The following is an 18,181-nucleotide window of genomic DNA, read 5'->3' as shown; positions in this document are numbered from 1 at the left end:
CCGTCAGCTCCTCTGAACGACCGAGGCCCAGCCTGCCTATGCTCGCGATTGCGCTCACCATTCCCATAACCATTCCCAGGAATAAGGCGCTTATCGGCTAGCGCTCCACACGTTCTTCAGGAAACCGTCGCGCTGCGCCAGCCTGTTCAGGGAGTCGTCGGACTCGCCCATGGCGCGGACGAAGCCGCAGAGGGCGTAGGTCTGGTTCTCGCCGGTGTACCTGCCGTTCTCGTCGACCTTGCCGATGGAGAGCTGGACGGAGGCGTGGTCCTGGGCCTTGATGATGCGGTTGGTCGCAGAGCACTTGCGGGGGACGTAGCTGTACGCAGTGTCTTGTCAGAAAATGCCCTCCCACTGACGTTTCTGCTGGCCGCGGCGGGGGCTCCGCGGCCGGGGGGGAAACTGACAGGTCCACGAGCTCGCCACGTTCGTTCTCCATTGTGATTTGAGGGTGAGGGTCGCGAGGGGTTGAGTTGGCTGGGTGGTGTCAGGTCTGGTCGCTGCTGGTCGTCGCTCTGCGTCGCGAAATTGGCGTGCGCTCCGCCAAGATGGTTTTCGCTAAGCCCTAGCTAGCGCCACACGTGACCCGTCCCTCATGGCAGATCTTATTAACAAGGCATGCAGTGCAACGAAAACAACGACGGCTCATCATCTCAATTGTTCCAATCTCTACTGGGAGCGGGTTCGACGGACATGTCTCCCTTGGAAATCGTGTTTAGCAAATGTCATGTTGCCGCGTCCATTTCCACAACCCTCCAAAATTTGGGTGACTTTATTTTGACTCAGAGGAACCTTTTAACATTCCATCACGGAGTCATTGTGTATGAGTCTCATCCGCATACAGACCGTGTGAAGGGGCTCTCAATCAATAGAGGAGAATTAAACTATACTGCTCGGTTCATGTTTGGATATATAGGCTATGATGTTTAATTGACTAACAGCAATGCAGCTGATTCATGGCTGGGTGGCGCAATGGTAGCGCGTCTGATTCCAGTCAAAGGAATATCCAGAAGGTTAGGTGTTCAAATCACCTCTCGGTCATCTTTTTTGGCCTTCTTGAAGGCAAAAGGGGCTTGTGCCCTGTGGGCCCCTTTTTTGCGCCGTAGCTTGGGTTCCAGACCCCGGGCTTTGCCTGAGAACACACCCACTCCTCATTGGACCACTGCAGATGACTACGGATGCGGATTTATTTCTAAGGTGGCTATGCAGACTCTACCTGTATGTTTTTTGTACGATGCAAACGAACCCTCTATCCTTTCTCGATACTCCCTCGTCGGCCATCTTGATGCTACCTACCAAATCCCTGGAATGAGTCTCCACCTCACTCTGGCGCAATACTCCTTCCACTGATCTCCATACTTTGTCTTACATCGATGCTCGTCCCGAAAGCAGCGATGGACAAGGATGCACGTCATGAAAAGAGCATAGGTCCACGGCAGCAGGTTGCGTGTCCCGCAGACACTGCACATGGCGTACGAGAGCAGCAGGTCGCCGACATAATTGCAGTGGCGGGAGACGCCCCACCATCCTTTGAGTGGTCAGCTTGCTCTATGCAGCCTTGCGGTATCACCTGCCATTGAGTGGCGAAAATCCGGGCCTAGAAAAACTTACCTGATAGGAGGAGCAGCGTCTCACGGTCTTGTCCATCAGCCGTCTTGAACGTACAGCGCATGACCTTTGCCTGCTTGCCCCAAACCTTACAATCGCCGTTTGTGCGTCTCACGAGATCTTTCTGCGCGTTGACAGAGCGGAAGAGCGCATACCCACCGACACCAGCGCATAGGCTTGCGGCAGCTGCTAGTGGAGAAGGTTGCACGGGATAGCGTGCCAGGTACTGGGCTTGCAGCGTGTACATGGTTGGAAGCCACGCGGCAGAACCCCAGGCCAGGTAAAAGCCAAAGTGATCGTGGCAGATGTCGATGGTACGCAAGTACCTGAACGCGTCAGTGTGATGCCAATGGTTCAAAAACTGGCGCGGAAGGAATTACCAGCTCTCGTTTACGAAAAAATCCACAACGTAGAGCCCGTGTAGGATGTCAACGATGATGATGGAGTTTGTAACAAAGCCGTGCTTCTGGTACTGTAAAGCAGTGTAAGAGAGGTCGCTGTCATTTTGTGATTAGCCTTCGATTGATAGTAGCCATTTTCTGGGCAAAAAACAGGCTCACATCAGCGTCCACCCAATGATTCCCGGCCGACCGTTGTGGAAAAGCTTCCAGTCCCAATTCTTGCCGAAACGCGGGTTGAATTCAATTCCCATCAGAAAGTCATACAAAGCGGATCCTGGATTATCAGTTCAGTAACTTTTATCCATTTGGGTTTTGTTTTGACTTTAAAGAGAAAATAAAAGCACAGGAAGTAATTACCGCTAAAATTTCTGTCCTCGGCATAAGAAGGTGAGAAATGAGCTTTCAGGTAAGCTATTGAAGCAAGTGTATAGCCCCATGCGTTGTAGGTCACTACTAGCTCTTCCCAGTGTTTTGCGATAATGGCCGGGTCAATAGTTCCGGTACCAACAAGCAATGCGGAAAGAGATACCGTGATCGACCATGCCAGAAAGCCATTTGTTCGGTATTCAAGCAAATTGCCCGCTGGCGTCAACTGACCCTTGCTCCTTCCAGGTAGAATTGTGTAGAGTAAGGCTTGGAAGAGCACCCAAGCGACGTAAGCAATGGTGACCTTCTTGTTTCCTCCGGGGCCATATTTCCCAAGAAAAGGCTGAAGGCCGTCGACGTGGAGGGCGCTCAATGCGGCGAAGAGAGATCCGCCAAAGTGTTCGAGGGCAATCCATGACAAAATCATGAGAGAAGGCGGGACCGTGACCATGAAAAGACAGGCAAGGCTGGATAGCCATGATTTGCGTCTGTTACGCCAAGAAAGATTGGAGGTCGATCGGGAGTGCGAAGCAGTTGCCTGTAGATGGCGCCAGTTGTGGGATTGGGAGTCTTTGGTTTTGGACGATGATTCCGCGCTGTTTCCTAGCATTGCGCCCAGCCACTGCCAGCGCTCTGGTGTTGCAGTCACTTCCATCTCTCAAAGTCTCCGTGCATGCATTTGTATATGAGCTGAAGGAATGAGGGTTGGAGACGAACTTTATAAGGTACTTAGGGAAGATGTCTGACGCTAAGGATGGCCCAGGCGCCGGCTTTATGCCCAGAGATGTTTTGTTTTGGCAGGAGCAACTGATGCATTGGCCGGCGCGCTGTCTCGGGCAGCATGTAGCAGGAAGGAGAGAGATCAGGAGGATCCTTTAGGTACATTCCTTCCACTCTCAACAAGACTTCATCATCAGGTCTTGTAGGATCCATCCCTATGGCGGCGAAATGATCGATTGCATATGAGACGTTCCGCGCCATGGCGAGAAGCGGGACACCGATGCCTATGAGGTCAGATGATGGAGCTAGATGTTAGCGCAAAACGCTCCCGACGTGCATGTAGCGGGGCCGGCCCGATCTTGTGATGGGCCTTTGATCACGATGGTTGCGTCTTTGCTTGTTTGGTGATTGGGTGTGAACTGAGCCAATAGTGGTGTTTCTAAATGCGCCCTCGCTCGCCCACGCAGCTGGAAAGCTGCATTGTCAGCGCGCCGCAGGCGGCGCTGCCACCTGGGCACTGTCTTACTTGGGCCAGCGAGCTCTCGCAAGCAGTCGCGACAACACTTCACCTCAGAGCCGCCCTCTGAGCCTCTGGATCACGCTTAACGATGGCCTCCATCCTGCTTCGGCTGATCCACATCAGCTGCCTAGCGTTGGGTACGTGCGACTCATGAGTGGACACTTCAACCCCACACGCGGCCCCGGACCTCCACACTGACTTTCAACGCATCATTGGCAGTCCTTTCGCTGATCCAGCCCGCCGTCGCCTCCATCGCGTCGCTAGGCATTCGCGATGACACGCCAGCCAACTCAACCGATCCTGCCTACTCGACTTTCGTCCACGAGCCAAAACCCAACTCTGGCAACTTCACATTCAGCTTGACAGCTGTTAAAGAGAGCAATGACCTCTACATGCATTTGTTTGCACCGGCCACCTACGAGTGGGTCGGTGTCGGTATTGGAAAGCACATGAAAGACGCTGTCATGTTCATCATCTACCATGATTCCTCGGGGAAGAGTAGGATCCCAGCCACTGCTACTCTACCTGCTGCGTGTATCACTAACTGGGTCAGACGTGACCTTCTCCCCTCGCAAGGCAAGTGGACACACCGAGCCGACCTATCAATCCTCCTTCGACTGTTTTGTGGACGGAAGTAGCCCAAACATTATTCCCGGGGACAAGTCCGAGCGTGTTAGCAACTGGTACTCGGTGAACGCCCACTGTAGGAACATTGCGAAGATGGCCGACCTGAACTTGAACTCAAAGGAAGCACCCTTTATTTTCGCCATCGGACCTGATGAATATACTGTGGAATCCGACAGCAAAGCAGCGAATCTCCGATTTCATGTCGCGCACGGAAGCTTCACGATGGACATGACTCAGGCAACACAACAGAACGCAGAGGGTGCGGGCACGAGTTTTGGGGATGGCTCACTAAAAGGCTCAAATAAGAAAGGCTTCCGCGACGATGGGAAAACCTACGGAACACCAGCTCATGGTCTCCTGATGTGCGTGTCATTCCTCTTCGTCTTCCCCATTGGAGTGCTGTGCCTGCGGGTAATGGAGCGCGTCAAACTGCATTTTGGTACACAAGTTGTGGGCTCTGGACTCGTCATCATCGGCATGGCCTTAGGACTTTGGATTGGGCAAACGTACAACAAGGTAAGCTCATTGCTGCAGTTGGCAGCAAACCTCTCCCCCTTTTGGATCGCAAACTGATTGCGTCGTATCAGTCCAAGCATGTCAATTCGGCTCACCAGATACTGGGTTTGATCGTCGTCGCCCTTCTTGTGATCCAGTTGTGCCTGGGGTATTTCCACCACCGCCTCTACCTTCAGACCCGTTTGCCTACGCTTTCGGGTAAGATCCACCGCAACCTTGGACCGCTTGTTCTCAGCGCAGGCATTATCAACGGCGCATTGGGTTTCCGATTTGCGGATGCCCACCGCCACAACATATTTTACCTGATAATCGCGCTGCTTGTCATGATACTCGTTACCTATGCGCTGTGGTCCAAGACGAGGAAGGACAAGAAAAAGGCCATGAGTGGCATGGGGATCCATGCTGGCGCACAGCCTGCACCGCCCCCACCGCCCCCACCACCGTACAGCGCGCATGCCCAAAATCCTGGATTGGCCCCAGATTCTATTTCTGGACACTACAACCCCAGCGCAAATTCCAGTCGCTCTGACATTGCACTGGCAGACATGGGGTATGGAGCGCAGCCCACGCAACCGAGGCAGATGGTATGAAGCGTTTTCCATGAGCGCCGGACAAAATAGCTTTTGAGGTGCTTTCTTAGCCAGTATGCTTGAGCCCCTTTCCTTGGGCCGTGTGGGGTTCGTTGAGATTGACATGTGGATGCCGATCCTAACAAGGAAAGCTTTTGCGATAGCGGGGCATGCTATGCTTTGTTTGACTTGGGTCACAGTGGTTTATTGGAGCTTCAGTATCTCGTCATCAGAATAATTGAGTCTGCGGCAAGTCGAAGAAGAAATAAGCTGTAGCTGGTCACGGGCATCAAATGTAACAGCGATGAATCCTTGCAGGATATCGGTATCTCGGTACCTCCAGATCTCGAGGTAGATCGCCCGTCTCCTCCGGCCACCGAGCAGCTCGGGGCCGAGCAGCTCGGGGTTGATCAGCAAGCTTGCGAGGGTGATTGGCCGCAGCGATGCACTAGGGAACGCTTCCCCGCTTATGAATAATCAAAGCATCGGAGCCTTCACCGCCGACCCTGCCCGTGCCTCGTTTTGATGCCGTTCAGCTGCTCTGACTTGTCTGCGCAGCGCAATCTGACTTCTGACTCCTCGGCGTTATTGCCTACACTCCGCGCACTCTTTACAGAACATGCCCCCTTGAACCCCCGGTCGCCATACTTGCCCGGTTTATCATCTTTAAAAGCCGACTGCGACCTAGAATAAAGGCTAAACTCCGCTTACAATCTCCGTCTCTTCTCTTTTTCCCCGGCTGCGCCCTACGACTTTGCCGGCGTCGGAACCGTCTCGTCCACACGTCCCCTTCGCCCTTTGCCGTGTTGTTGTGCCGTTGGAATTATGGATACTTCTGCGGATCAGGCTTTCCCCCCGAACCCGAACGGCGCGACCGACGCCCCTACGAGGCCCTCCGCACCGACTTCCCCGCAAACGCAAACGCACAAAGGCAGCATCAGCAGTCCCTTCAACCCTCGGAGCTGCGTGACATGCCGGAAGCGCAAAGTCAAGTGCGACAAGCGACATCCATGCACCAACTGCACCAAGGCGCGCATCGAATGCGTCTTCCCTTCGCCGGGTCGCGCCCCGCGCAAGGCCCGGAAGCCCCCCGACGCAGAGCTCTTGGAGCGCCTGAGGAAGCTGGAGGGTGTCGTCAAAACACTGGGCGGGGCCGCGGTCGATGGGCAGGGTCACACGGTTGATGGACAAAGCCAGGCACCTACAGGCAACTCTGGCGATCAAGCGACGCAGGGTTCCAATAGTGGCGGTACCAGCGTACATCATGAGTACGTGAGATGTCCGCGCGGGGAGGGATATCTTCCCCCCGAAGATAATTCGCTGCCGGGCCTCGAGACGCGATTTGGTAGACTGGTGGTCAACACAGATGAAGGGCGGAGCCGATACGTCAATAGCAACTTCTGGGGAAGCTTGAACAACGAGGTCGGTGGACTACGGACAGGCAAAAGTATTACAGGCGCATGCTGACCTTGCGCAGGTTGAAGACATTAAGGGACTGCTCACTCAAGCATCTGACGAGGAAGACGATTATCCTTCCCCTGAATCTGACTACACTTCCAGAAATCCAAACCATCAAGGCTTCATATTCGGGTATAGTTCCGTTAATGTCGACATGGCACCACTACATCCGCCACTCGAACACTGTCGCGCTATATGGGAGCTGTACAAGGAGAACGTGGATCCATTAGTGAAAGTCTTACACATACCAACTGCAGAACCGAAGATTCTTAAAGCCATGGAGAACCGGGAGCACATACCGAAAGGAATGGAGCCTCTTCTCTTTGCAATTTACTACGCAGTGATCACGAGCATATCAACCCCCGAATGCGAGAACCGGTTCGGGGATGACAAGCAAGCGTTGCTTGCCAAGTATCGGTTCGGTCTTGAACAGGGCCTTGCGCGCGCCAACTTTTTGCAATCGGATGAATGGATCGTGCTTCAAGCTTTCGTCATTTTCCTTATCAGCCTCCGACGGAACGAGGATGCAAGAATAATCTGGACCCTGACCGGATTGATTGTACGAATGTCGCAAACGCTAGGCCTACATCGAGACGGAAGCCACTTCGGCCTCTCTCCGTTTGCCATAGAGATGAGGCGTCGGCTTTGGTGGCAAGTGACCATCCTTGACACTCGTTCTAGTGAAGAGTAAGTGCTTTGTTTGGTTTTCTATGTTGTTCACAATCTATTTCATATTCCCAAGGCCTCCATTTTCTAGTACCTTGTGCAGTGCTTGAGATTTGTTTTGCCGAACCTACAAGGGATAGGTCGAATGTCTCTACGAAGTCAACGGTAAATCCTAATTCTCATGCGCTTGCACAGGATTCTGAAAAGTTGCTCCCTTGGCAGGGAATTGGCAGGCCGAGCTTAATATGCTTGGGATGCCTTGCCTTGCCAAATTACCCCAGGATCAAAGCAAGTTGAATCTGACAACATATTTCAGCAACGGTTGTGACCCTACAATCACGGAAGCCTCTTTTGACACGCAAATGCCGTTAAACGTCAACGATGAAGACCTGCACCCTGACATGACTGAGGCCCCGAAGGAACGGCTTGGCTGCACGGAAATGACATTCGGTCTGATCCGCTTCGAAGTCTCCAACGTTTTCCGTCGCATCCAGTACGTGCCACCAGCGCCCAACAGCTGCAGCCGGTACTTCTCCTCGGTCAGTCTGGAGCAAAAAGAGAAGTGGATCAAGGAAATGAATGCAAAGATCGAAGAGCGCTACCTTCAGCATTCCGACATGAGCGTCCCGCTATATTGGGTCATTGCCACCGTCTCACGGCTCATCATGTCCAAGATGTGGCTCATGATCTACCATCCATACCAGCGCCTTGATGGCGGTACCAGTCTTCCCCAAGAAACAAAGGACAGGCTTTTCCTGACTTCTTTGGAAAACGTGGAATACTCACTTCTTCTGGAGGACGAACGACGGACCGAGAAATGGGGCTGGCTGTTCCGGACGTATAACCAGTGGCACGCCATAGCATATCTACTAACCGAGCTCTGTGTGAGGACAAAGGGCCCACTCGTCGAGCGGGCATGGCGAGCCGTGGAGATTATGGCATCAAGGAGATGGGCGGACGCCAACTCCGACCAGAAGAAGGGGAACCTCTGGCGGCCATTGAGGAAGCTAGTCGCGACGGCGAAAGCAGCGAGGGAGAAAGAAATCGAGAGGGAAAGAGCCGAGATAGCCGAAGCGCAGGCCCAGGCCCAGCTGCAGGCATTGACGAGCCAGGCGCCGCTGGGGATGGACCTGTTCCCGCAGACGCAGACGGCCGGCATGGCGTGCCCGGACATGATGGGCGGGTCAACGGCAATGTCGTCGTCGTCGGCTGCTGGGCTCAATGGGGCCTGCGTCACTTCGATGCCGGACTTTACACACGGGCTCTTGGACCCGGCTTACCCGCAGCCGCAGCAGCAACAACAACAACAACAACAACAACAACAACAACAACACCCGAACCTACATCTTGTCACGCAGCCTTCGCCGCAACAACAGCAACAACAACAGCAGCAACAGCAGCAGCAGCAGCAGCAGCAGCCAATGTTCGACATGACGTCGCTGGACTGGCTGCTCAAAGACTCGCACGACATGTCCTCGCCCAACAGCTCCGCAGGGCCAGGCACGGTAGGTAGCAACAGCGTCGGTAGCGGCGGCGGCGGCGGCGGCGGTGGCGGCAGCGGCAGCGGCAATGCAGGCAACTCGTCCGGAAGTTCCGGCATTAACGTTGCCAGGGCGGCGGGGATAGGGACGGGGTCGACGACGTCGCCGACGGCGCAGGGTGGCGCGCCCCCGGCTGTGGATTGGGCGAACTGGGACGATCTGGTCGCGCAGTTCTCGATGGATAATGCTGGCGCTGCGGGGCAGGCGGTGGGTGGGGCGCTTGGTGGTGGTGGTGGTGGTGGTGGGGTGGGGATCCAGCATACGTTTGTGCCGTCGAAGGGGTTTGAGCCGTGGTATTGATGGTGTGAGCTGTGTGTGGTTGTGGTGGTAGTGGTGATGATGGTCGGTTGGTTGTCTGTTTGGTTGTTGGCTGTTGGTCATTTGCAGACGCGTGCGCATATACCACCTCTCTCTCTCTGTTTCCCTTTCGCCTTCTCTTCTGCTCTGTCTATGCTTGCACAACCTCTCTCTTCTCGTCTCTAGGCTCTCTGTGAGGGTGGTGGGGGTTTGCTGCTTAGGCGCTGTACACATTTACGGACTCAAATATTTCTTCTTCTTCTTCTTCTTTTTCTTCGTCTAGATATTTTCTCATATCGTCACGCCGAATGAATGAAAAATCAAACACCTACTCCGCGCATGCTGTTCGCTGGGACTGCGCTGTTGTGTGCTGCGTGTAGTTACAAGTGGGTTGTGTTGTGATCTACTGGAGCTGCCATTTATGGGAAGAGACGTCGCTTCCAAACACGTCGTGACATCGGAAGCTCCTGTAGGGAAGATGGTAGCCTCGGTGGTATTTGATACTTTTGGATGGTGAAGTTGGCTTGATGAGCTGGGTAGGAAGCGGTATATGATAATAGTCGGACTGACATTTGGCTATATCATTCTATCATATTATGTAAATCCGTGCAATTACAGGAACCATCGCATCCGAAATCCGCCCAAAAGCCAAACCACCACACCACACACCTCACGACGCACGACACACGACAGCAGCCGCGCAAAAAAAAAAAAAAAAAAAAAAAACCAAGAAAAACGCAATCAAAGCCCGCGTGAAGCCATGACCGGCCCTGATTGGCCAGCGCCACTGATGAGGCCCCGGAACGCTTCCGCGTTATAGGTTATGCTTCTCGCCAAGCTTTTTCGGCGCCGGGCCTGCCGTGCCAATTTCCACAGGGATCATGACACGGCGCCCGCCTTGCCCACTTTGGCTGTGTGCACCTTACCTCGTCTGATGCCTTCTGCTTATTCTTTCTCTCCAACTCTGCTCGCCCTGTCTTGGCTTGCTCGCTCGCTCGCGCAGCTCAGCTAAAGTACATAGCACTGGCAACATGCACGCTCTGCTCTGCTTGCTTCGGCTCGCCCAGCTATAGTACGTCCAGAACTACGCAGGACCTCCGGTAGCGGATCGCGCAGGCAGCTGGCCTAGCACGCGCCGGCACGCCGCCCGGCCTCGGCCGCAGGCAACAACGCCCCGAAACGGAACGCGCTCGCGCGCAGCGGCCGTACGGCGCGCCGCGCCCGCGGAGCATGTCTTTCCTTATGGGTTACTAGAGCGGGTGGCGCTCATTTGAGGGAGTGAAGGATGCGGGCGATGCGAAAGCGATGGATTGGGTCGGCTGATTGTGGACGCTGGCTGGTATTTGGGGAGCGTGGGCTGCTGTTTGGACGGGGTTTGCGTTTTTCGGTCTCTGCATTTGTTGTTGACTTTATCGAGACCTATACTCACGCTGAGCTCTGAGCTGAGCTGGGGCTCGTCCGTTCGCTTTCTTTTTGCTTCAGGGTCGCGTCTGGATACTACGCCTGCCTACTTACCTGCGCCTCAGTACCTACTGCGCTCGCCGATATAATACCCCGGACGGTCTCTCTTAATCAGTATTAATCAAGCACTCGCCATGGCCGACGACACGATCACTTCCGAACCTAGGGAGCCTCTGGCTGCTCCCGCTGAAGACGTAGCAGCCGAGGACGCGGTAGCGACGCGCCGCTTCGACTTCCAGGAGCATCTCTGGGCATGGAAGACGGGGCTGCGCGCGCTGACGTGCATCATCGCCGTCATCGGCATCGGCACGCTGGGCTGGGCCGCGTCCAACGAGAAGAAATACCCCAGCGGGGCGTGGATCGATGGGTCTGGCGTCGCTATCTGCATTGTTCCTGTAAGTGTACCAACACTACCACACCCAGCTTTAGCCAATATTACCCAGCAAGCACACTAAGTTAACGTCTCAACGCAGCTCGCCGTCTCCCTCGTCTTCAACATCCTCGTAATCAGCATCCTCTTCCTGCGGCGGCGGCCCATCCACCCGGGCTTCTGCGTAGCGCTAGACCTACTCCTCTGGCTCGCGCTCATCGTAACGGGGCTCTTCGTCACCAGCACCGCGCTCGACCTCACGCTGTACTACGCCGACGACGCCGACCCGTACTACTACAACCCGTCATCCAGCAGCAGCTCCAGCTCCAGCGGGTACCACTACGGCTACACCAGCTCCGGCTCCTACTACAGCTACTACACGCGCGGCGCGTACATCTACGACCCCAGCACCGGCACGTACGTCTACCAGGCCGCCGGCGCAGCGTGCAGCGGCTGGGCGTCGTGCGCGCAGGAGCGCGCTGTCCTGGCCGCGCTGAAGCACCGTGGCCGCGTGGAGTGGGTTGGTGCCGGCGCGGCGTGGGCCTGCCTGCTGCTGCACTTCGTGCTGTTTGTGTGGGCGTGCGTGGACACGAGCCGCAGGAACAGGCGCAAGGCGGGTGGGAAGGCGAGGGTCCTCGCTGAGGCTATCGTCCAGGAAATGGTCGATTCCGGGCGCTTGTTGCCGGCTGGGGGCGCGGCGGCGCAGGGGCAGCACGGCAACGTCGTCCAGCCGCAGAGGACGTATGCGCCGAAGGGAAGGTTTTATGGCGGTGGTGGTGCGCCGCAGGGTGGGCAAGGTGGGCAAGGTGGGCAAGGTGGGCAGGGCGCGCATGGCACGCAAGGCCTTATCCAGCCGCTGCAGCGGCCGGTGCAGCCGCAGCAGGCGCAGGTGGTGCGGGGCCCGTTGGCCGCGCTGCCGGAGATTAGGGAATCCCGGACGCTGGAGGAGGTGTGATAGTGCTGCGTTTTGCAATAGCACTGGGGGTCAGTTATGAGACTGTGGGGGAGAGGGAGGGGATGGTTAATGAATAAGTAAGATGCGGGGAAGGGGAAGTAATCTGGACCCACACTAGAGAGTGTGTATGGGTGTAATGTTTATGGCGCGAAAGCGCGAGAGATGGTGGAAGAGAATTGCGAACGGAGGATGGGGAAGGAGGAAGGAGAGGAGAGAGAGACGAAGAGACGCGTTTATTCCCACCACGTCATGTCATGCCATACCCGCGCCATGATGTCTGCCTTTATATCATTACATTGCTTTACACTTCACTCTTCACTGCATTACACTTCACTGCATTGTATGCATGTGCATGCGTATACAGTTGTTTGCCTGTATATTGTTCTTCTTGCTGCGCGCGCGGCTCCGAGATACCCTGCCTACCCCGGATTTATTAGTAGATGTGGTTAAGACTTCGTCTTTGGATTGGTTGGTTTTGCGTTTGTGTGGTTTCTGGTGTTGGGGGTGGTAGTGGTGTAGATGGATGAGGTTTCTTGCTGATGGGGGTGGATGTGTAGGTCATAGCTATTAGGGCGAAAGGGGGGTTCTATTAGTAGTAGAGCGAAGGGGGGAGGGAGGGAGGGAGGGAGATAACAAACGCAATTTTCATAGTTTCCATGCCAGAAGACACTCTAAATCGCATTCAAAAACCTCCGATGTACTGAACATAGCGCTCAATCACCTACCGACCGCTTTTTTATGCGGAAGCAAAGCGCGCTGGAAGAGACCGCTCTGGACTCGGGATAGCTACTGGATCTTACGCTTAGGTGGTCGGTCTAGTATTTAACGAGAAAGGCTGGAGACTTTGTCGAGAAGTTTGACGGAACTCCTAGTAATGTATCTTGTTGGGAAGGTGCTTCGTTGTCCTGCGGTGATGGTAACTGGTATGGTTTGGTAATACTGATAGTTAGGATCTTTGCGCGCGGGTGCTGTACAGCGGTTTCGTGGATGGGGGGGTGGGTTGTGTGTGTGTGTGTGTGTGTGTGTGTGTGTGTTGCCTGAGTAAGGTTAGTGTTAAGACGCGCGTAACGATCGTAATTTATCTGCTTCTTTATCCTTTGATGACTTCCTGCTTCTGGTATATGCGGTTGGCATAATGTTCGCGGTGGTTGGTGTCCTAAGCACTACCTGCTACTTATTTACTCGGTGTTGGTAGCTAAGAGGAGCTAGCGACGTAGCCGCTAGACGTTGAGGACAGTGGATGTTATCTCCGCCACAACTGCGCTTGTTGATTATGCGATATGAAGACTTAAAGAGGATCTGAATTATACGAGATGCGTGTACAAAACGGCCAGCAATGCCGACGTTGGCGCTCTACTATTTATAGAGAATTTGTTACGCAGTGCGTAATACTTGCTGCTACGCCGTCCTATTCTTTACTGAAAAATTAATGTGCTTTACTATACGATATCGCTCTAAACTCACATCTGTTTGCACTCTTCTCCAACTACTATGTACTGATAACTTGGTACTACTTGTCTCGAACAGTATAATAACGTAGATGCTATAATAGGGAGAGAGGACCGTGATAATGCTTACTGCAGTAATGAGTTGGTTCCAACTTCGAGCATGTAGTGTAGCAGGCAGAAAGTATATAGACGGAATTGGAAGAGCGAGACGGAAGAAAAGCCTAACATACTTAACCAGAAACGAGCTTTCCCTGCATCGAGCACCGAAAAGCTACTCACATAACAACACACCCAGGAAAGGAAACCCAGACAACACCAGCCCAAAATCCATACCTTGCACGAAACCACCACCAACCACAGACGCAGCCCAAAGCTAGCCACAGGATCCAACATGACGGTTCCGAAGAAAGTCGGCTCTCGAGCGACTCCGACACCAATCCTATGGCCCCGGTTCAAGGACTGCGGATACGAACTATGCAGGAAGCCGAAAGCGCAAGGCCGTCCAGTTTCGTAATGTTTTAGAAGGCTGAGGATGATGGTGCCGTGCTAAATAAACAGCATTTGGTTCAGTGCGTCACTGATCGTGCATGGTAACCGCCGTCGTTGTCAGCAGGCGGCAACGGAGCCATCACCACCACACTCACTCTCCCGCGGCGGTTATCCGAAACCCAGCCCACCGTAGCCAGTGACTAAGACAGCGGCAGCACCTATTTGCGGGCGCGGCCAGGACGGCAGACGCGATATCGTCCTTAAAGACGCTATACACGCGAAAGCTGCGTATTCGTGCTGTATAGACGGTATTTATACGCACCCTACCCCACCCCCTCCCTTGTGTAACCCTCCTCCCCACCCCACCACACCATCCCCAAACCAGCACCCCGCATACCATCGAACGCCGTGCAGCAGCAGCCGTTCGGCGTTCGCAGCGCGCCTGCGAACGAGGCGGAGGACAGACGCACGACGTGCGATGGTCATGCGGGGAGCTGGATGCGGTAAGGTCGATGGGTGGAGATGAAGGATAGGGTTTTGGATTTGGTGGTGTTGTGTTGGGGCGCGGGGTTTAGTTAACGTTGTGTAAAGTAGGCTGTCGTTTGCTGGTTCCATGACGTACCTACAATTATGTACCTACCTATGCAGCGAAGCCACCGTTTTCGGTTCGCGCGCGCTGCCGGCAGTCTATTTCGTCGGTATCGATTAAGCGTAATGTATATATGTATGTTCTCTCTTTCTTTCTCTCTCTCTCTCTCTTCTCCACCGTCCCTCTCTAATCGTCAACTCTATACCCAACCCAACCCCAACTCCAAAACCCACCAAACCAAACCAAACCAATCCCAAACCAATCCCACGCTATGCAAACCTAAAAAAAAAAAAAAAAAAAAAAAAAAAAAGGGGCACCGGATCCCACAATCCAAAAGCTTAACCCACCAACCCAATCATACCCAAACCCAATCGCGTCCCCGCACCCTCATCAACATAGCAATCATCACACATACTCTTCCAACCCCCAAAGAAAATCAAGGCGACAGCACCACCCCCCCATCCACAGCCTCGCACAGCAACTGCGTCGAGAGGCCCAGCTCCTTCAACGGCGGCGGCTTGTGTTTCTGCATCTGCGGTCGTTGATACTGCTGCTGCTGCTGCTGCTGCTGCTGCTGACTCTGCTGTTTCTGCTGCTGACCCTGCTGCAGCAAGTGCTCAGCCCCCCCACGCACCAGCGGCAACTGTCCTATACCCGTACCCGCACCCAGCCTTCTCACGCTCGCCTGCGTGTACACGTGGCTGCTGCTGCTGCTGCTGACTCTGCTGTTTCTGCTGCTGACCCTGCTGCAGCAAGTGCTCAGCCCCCCCACGCACCAGCGGCAACTGTCCTATACCCGTACCCGCACCCAGCCTTCTCACGCTCGCCTGCGTGTACACGTGCGTTCTCGTCAGCGGACTGTTGCTGCTGCTGCTGCTGCCGTTGGAGACAGGCTTGTTGTACTGCCTAACCCTAGACCCCGTACCTGGCCCAAGTCTAAGCGTAGGCTTAGAGTGGAGTCCTGTACTCCCAGGTCTAGACATAGACACAGACGTACACCCTTGCGCATTCCCGCTCTTCTCCAGCAGCGGCGAACGAGGAGGCATTGGCTTCGGTTTCGGTGTTGGCGCTAGCTTTGGGTTTGGCTTCGACATTGGCGGCGGCGGTCGACGAGAACCCAGTAGCGGTCCTGCGCCGTTCTTGTTCCCGTTCCAATTCCCACCCCCGCCCACACGCACAAGCGGCAGCGGCGCAAACGCAATCACAGACCCTCTCTTCCTTTTCCGCTGCGACAGCGACTGCGACGATTCACTCCCACTCCAACCCCCACCCCCGCCTCCGCTTCCATATCCATATCCATTCCCGCCTCCACAGCCGCCACCCCCCTCCTTCGCTGCCGCCGTCTTCGCAGTCTTCATCGTCGCAGTCCGTCCGTCCCTCGTCCCCGCCTTAGCAGATGCTAGCGCACAAGCTGCCGGCAACGCCTCCGCCTTTTGCTGTCTGCCATAACCATGACCATGACCATGACCATGACCATGACGCGGCGGAAGCGGAAGAGGCCGAGAAGGCGGCGATGGTGCAATACGCCTATCCCTATTCCCATCCACACCCACACCCGGCGCCTCCAGCTCCGCAGCCTCTTGAGTCGAGAACGCGAGGTCCTGGGTCGAGAGCATCAGCAGGGGCGACAGCGGCTGCAGTGGTGCGGACGTAGATGCAGACACAGGCGCAGGCGCAGGCACAGGTACAGGTGCGGGTGCAGGTGGCTGTTGTGGTGTTGCCAATGGAGAAGGACGAGGAGGTAGAGGCGAAGCAGCAGCAGCAAGCTCGCGCTCAATCTGCGAATTGCTGTCGAGGAGGGCGGCCCAGTCGTCTTCGTCCTCATCATCATCTTCTTTTTCGTCAACACCACAAAAATCACCGACCCCTCCACCTACACCACCACCAACAGTACTACCACCCCCTTCGCCGCCACTGCCACTGCCATTACCGAAGCCACCACTCTTATTCCCGCTATCAGCAGCAACAGCAGCAGCACCAACGCGGCGATCCGCCCCTTCGGCAAGCCCTCGCCATTTAGCTCTTTCCAACCGAGGACGATCCCCCTCGGCAGCCTCAGCCAGAGCCTCGGTAAACGGTAACCTTTGGCCGCTGTGGCCGCAAGGGCCGCAATGCCCGCAATGCTCGCAATGCTCGCGCTCAATGCGACGTCGCTTGCGCGCCGAAGATGACGACGACGCCGCCGCCGATGCCAATGCGGGAGAAGACGGCAATGGCACAGGGAGAGGAGGCGGGGGCGTGCACGGCCACGTGGTGGACGTGCGGGCGCCCTGTCGATCGCAGACAGCCGACGTGCGCTGAGGCCACTTGTGAGCGCTCTCATGACTACCACTTCCGTTTCCACTTCCGGATTGGCAACGCTTATTTCCCCTTGCGCTATCATTCCCGTTACCGCTATGGCTCTGGACGCAGGGGGCCGGAGATTGATGCACATCGTGGTAAGGCTTGCTCGCGTCGGGGCGTGCGGCCGGGTTGCACGTCTGTGACCGTGGCCGTGACCGTGATCGGGAGAGCCCGTCCTCGAGCGCTTGGAGCAGCGTCGCGTCGTCGAGCGTGTCGCTGCTGAAGGGGTCAGAGGATTGCGTGAGGGTGACGAGGGCGCGTGTGTCATGCAGGGCTGATGATGGCGGCGGTGGTGTGTGCGTCGAGGTGCCATTTTGATGAGAAAGAGGGGGAGGGGCGGTTGGGAGATCGTTGTCGGTGTCGGCGTTGATGTTGATGTAGTTGTTGGTGATGGCTTTGTCGTTGCTGGTGTCGTGGTCGAGGTTAAGGTTCAGGCCGGTTTGCTCCTGCTCTTTTTCCTCTTTCGACTTTTTCAATAGCGTAGCCGGCGTCGAAGTAGGCAGCGGCTTCGTCTGGCGGGGTGCTCTGCACGTGTCCGCGTCGTTCGGAGACGGTGCTGCCGCGCCAATGCCTCCCAGCCCGACCTCAGTCACGACCGGCTCTCGCGCATCAACAGCCACGACCTCGTCCTCGTCCTGCCCCTCCGCCCTCAACGGACTGCTCGAGCGCCACCAGCTCTCCTCTTTCCCCTCCCCCACACTATTCTTCCCTTCACCCCCCTCCTTCCCCCGCCCAACGCCCACCCACCCCTCCAAAAACCCCTTCATCCCCCTCATCTCGACATTCCAACCGCACCTCTGCGTCGCAAAACCAACACCAATGCCTTTCCTAGCGTCGCGCTCGCGTTCCTCGCGCTTAAGTCTCTTCTTCTTTGCGTCCTTCCTCTTTAACTCGCGTTCCTTGATCGCGGCCGCGCGGCGGTCGAGCTCGGCTTGGCGCGCGAGGCGGCGGAGGTCTTGAGAGCTCGGGCCTGCGGGGCCGGCGCGGTGGAGGGATTTTGCTTGCTTGAGCGTGAGGGGGGCGTGCGTTGTCGAGGGCATGTTGGGGGTGGTGCGTGGGGTGTGCTGCGTGGGACGAAGGTGGTGGTGGTGTTGTGGTGGTTGTTGTTTTGGTTGTTGGGGTGAGGCGGGCTCAGTTGCGCGTGCGTTGGACGTGTCGGTGGTGGTCGTCGTGCCATAGCGGGGACGGCATACAGGGTGGGAAGCGGCGTGGCGTATGCGCGCGAGCGTGTGTGTAT

General features: G+C 55.7%; 7 protein-coding genes and 1 non-coding gene across 8 annotated transcripts; 5 read left to right on the top strand and 3 right to left on the bottom strand.

The window, feature by feature from the left end:
• Nucleotides 1–90: 90 nt before the first annotated feature.
• K452DRAFT_234395 (uncharacterized protein) lies at nt 91–439 on the bottom strand (the record flags this gene model as incomplete). Its single annotated transcript, XM_033537365.1, has 2 exons — nt 91–319; nt 408–439. The coding sequence occupies 2 exons, from the start codon at nt 437–439 to the stop codon at nt 91–93; spliced, it is 261 nt and encodes an 86-aa protein (XP_033394068.1).
• A 519-nt stretch (nt 440–958) lies between these two features.
• Nucleotides 959–1,041, top strand: K452DRAFT_t127. The gene has a single exon. It is a non-coding gene; the product is annotated as a tRNA-Trp (tRNA).
• A 251-nt stretch (nt 1,042–1,292) lies between these two features.
• On the bottom strand, nt 1,293–2,826 carry K452DRAFT_328886 (uncharacterized protein; the record flags this gene model as incomplete). The annotated part of the gene is made up of 5 exons (XM_033545016.1): nt 1,293–1,528; nt 1,612–1,934; nt 1,989–2,105; nt 2,169–2,283; nt 2,367–2,826. The coding sequence occupies 5 exons, from the start codon at nt 2,824–2,826 to the stop codon at nt 1,293–1,295; spliced, it is 1,251 nt and encodes a 416-aa protein (XP_033394067.1).
• Nucleotides 2,827–3,614: 788 nt separating this feature from the next.
• Nucleotides 3,615–5,757, top strand: K452DRAFT_256563 (iron reductase domain protein). Its single transcript, XM_033538404.1, has 4 exons — nt 3,615–3,752; nt 3,835–4,113; nt 4,169–4,758; nt 4,830–5,757. Exons 1-4 carry the CDS (start codon nt 3,704–3,706, stop codon nt 5,346–5,348), a joined length of 1,437 nt encoding a protein of 478 aa, XP_033394066.1. The 5' UTR covers nt 3,615–3,703; the 3' UTR covers nt 5,349–5,757.
• Nucleotides 5,758–6,152: 395 nt separating this feature from the next.
• K452DRAFT_311703 (uncharacterized protein) lies at nt 6,153–9,292 on the top strand (the record flags this gene model as incomplete). The annotated part of the gene is made up of 3 exons (XM_033543453.1): nt 6,153–6,749; nt 6,805–7,472; nt 7,768–9,292. The coding sequence occupies 3 exons, from the start codon at nt 6,153–6,155 to the stop codon at nt 9,290–9,292; spliced, it is 2,790 nt and encodes a 929-aa protein (XP_033394065.1).
• Nucleotides 9,293–10,884: 1,592 nt separating this feature from the next.
• On the top strand, nt 10,885–12,075 carry K452DRAFT_311702 (uncharacterized protein; the record flags this gene model as incomplete). The annotated part of the gene is made up of 2 exons (XM_033543452.1): nt 10,885–11,145; nt 11,224–12,075. 2 exons carry the CDS (start codon nt 10,885–10,887, stop codon nt 12,073–12,075), a joined length of 1,113 nt encoding a protein of 370 aa, XP_033394064.1.
• Nucleotides 12,076–14,527: 2,452 nt separating this feature from the next.
• On the top strand, nt 14,528–15,182 carry K452DRAFT_92514 (uncharacterized protein). Its single transcript, XM_033547321.1, has one exon. It carries the CDS (start codon nt 14,643–14,645, stop codon nt 15,144–15,146), a length of 504 nt encoding a protein of 167 aa, XP_033394063.1. The 5' UTR covers nt 14,528–14,642; the 3' UTR covers nt 15,147–15,182.
• K452DRAFT_92513 (uncharacterized protein) lies at nt 15,183–18,131 on the bottom strand. The gene has a single exon (XM_033547320.1). It carries the CDS (start codon nt 17,982–17,984, stop codon nt 15,219–15,221), a length of 2,766 nt encoding a protein of 921 aa, XP_033394062.1. The 5' UTR covers nt 17,985–18,131; the 3' UTR covers nt 15,183–15,218.
• Between the last annotated feature and the right edge of the window lie 50 nt (nt 18,132–18,181).

This window comes from Aplosporella prunicola, assembly GCF_010093885.1.
Source record: "Aplosporella prunicola CBS 121167 unplaced genomic scaffold K452scaffold_24, whole genome shotgun sequence".
In the NCBI taxonomy this organism is placed as follows: Eukaryota; Fungi; Ascomycota; class Dothideomycetes; order Botryosphaeriales; family Aplosporellaceae; genus Aplosporella; species Aplosporella prunicola.
This window is presented reverse-complemented; position numbering and strand designations above follow the sequence as displayed.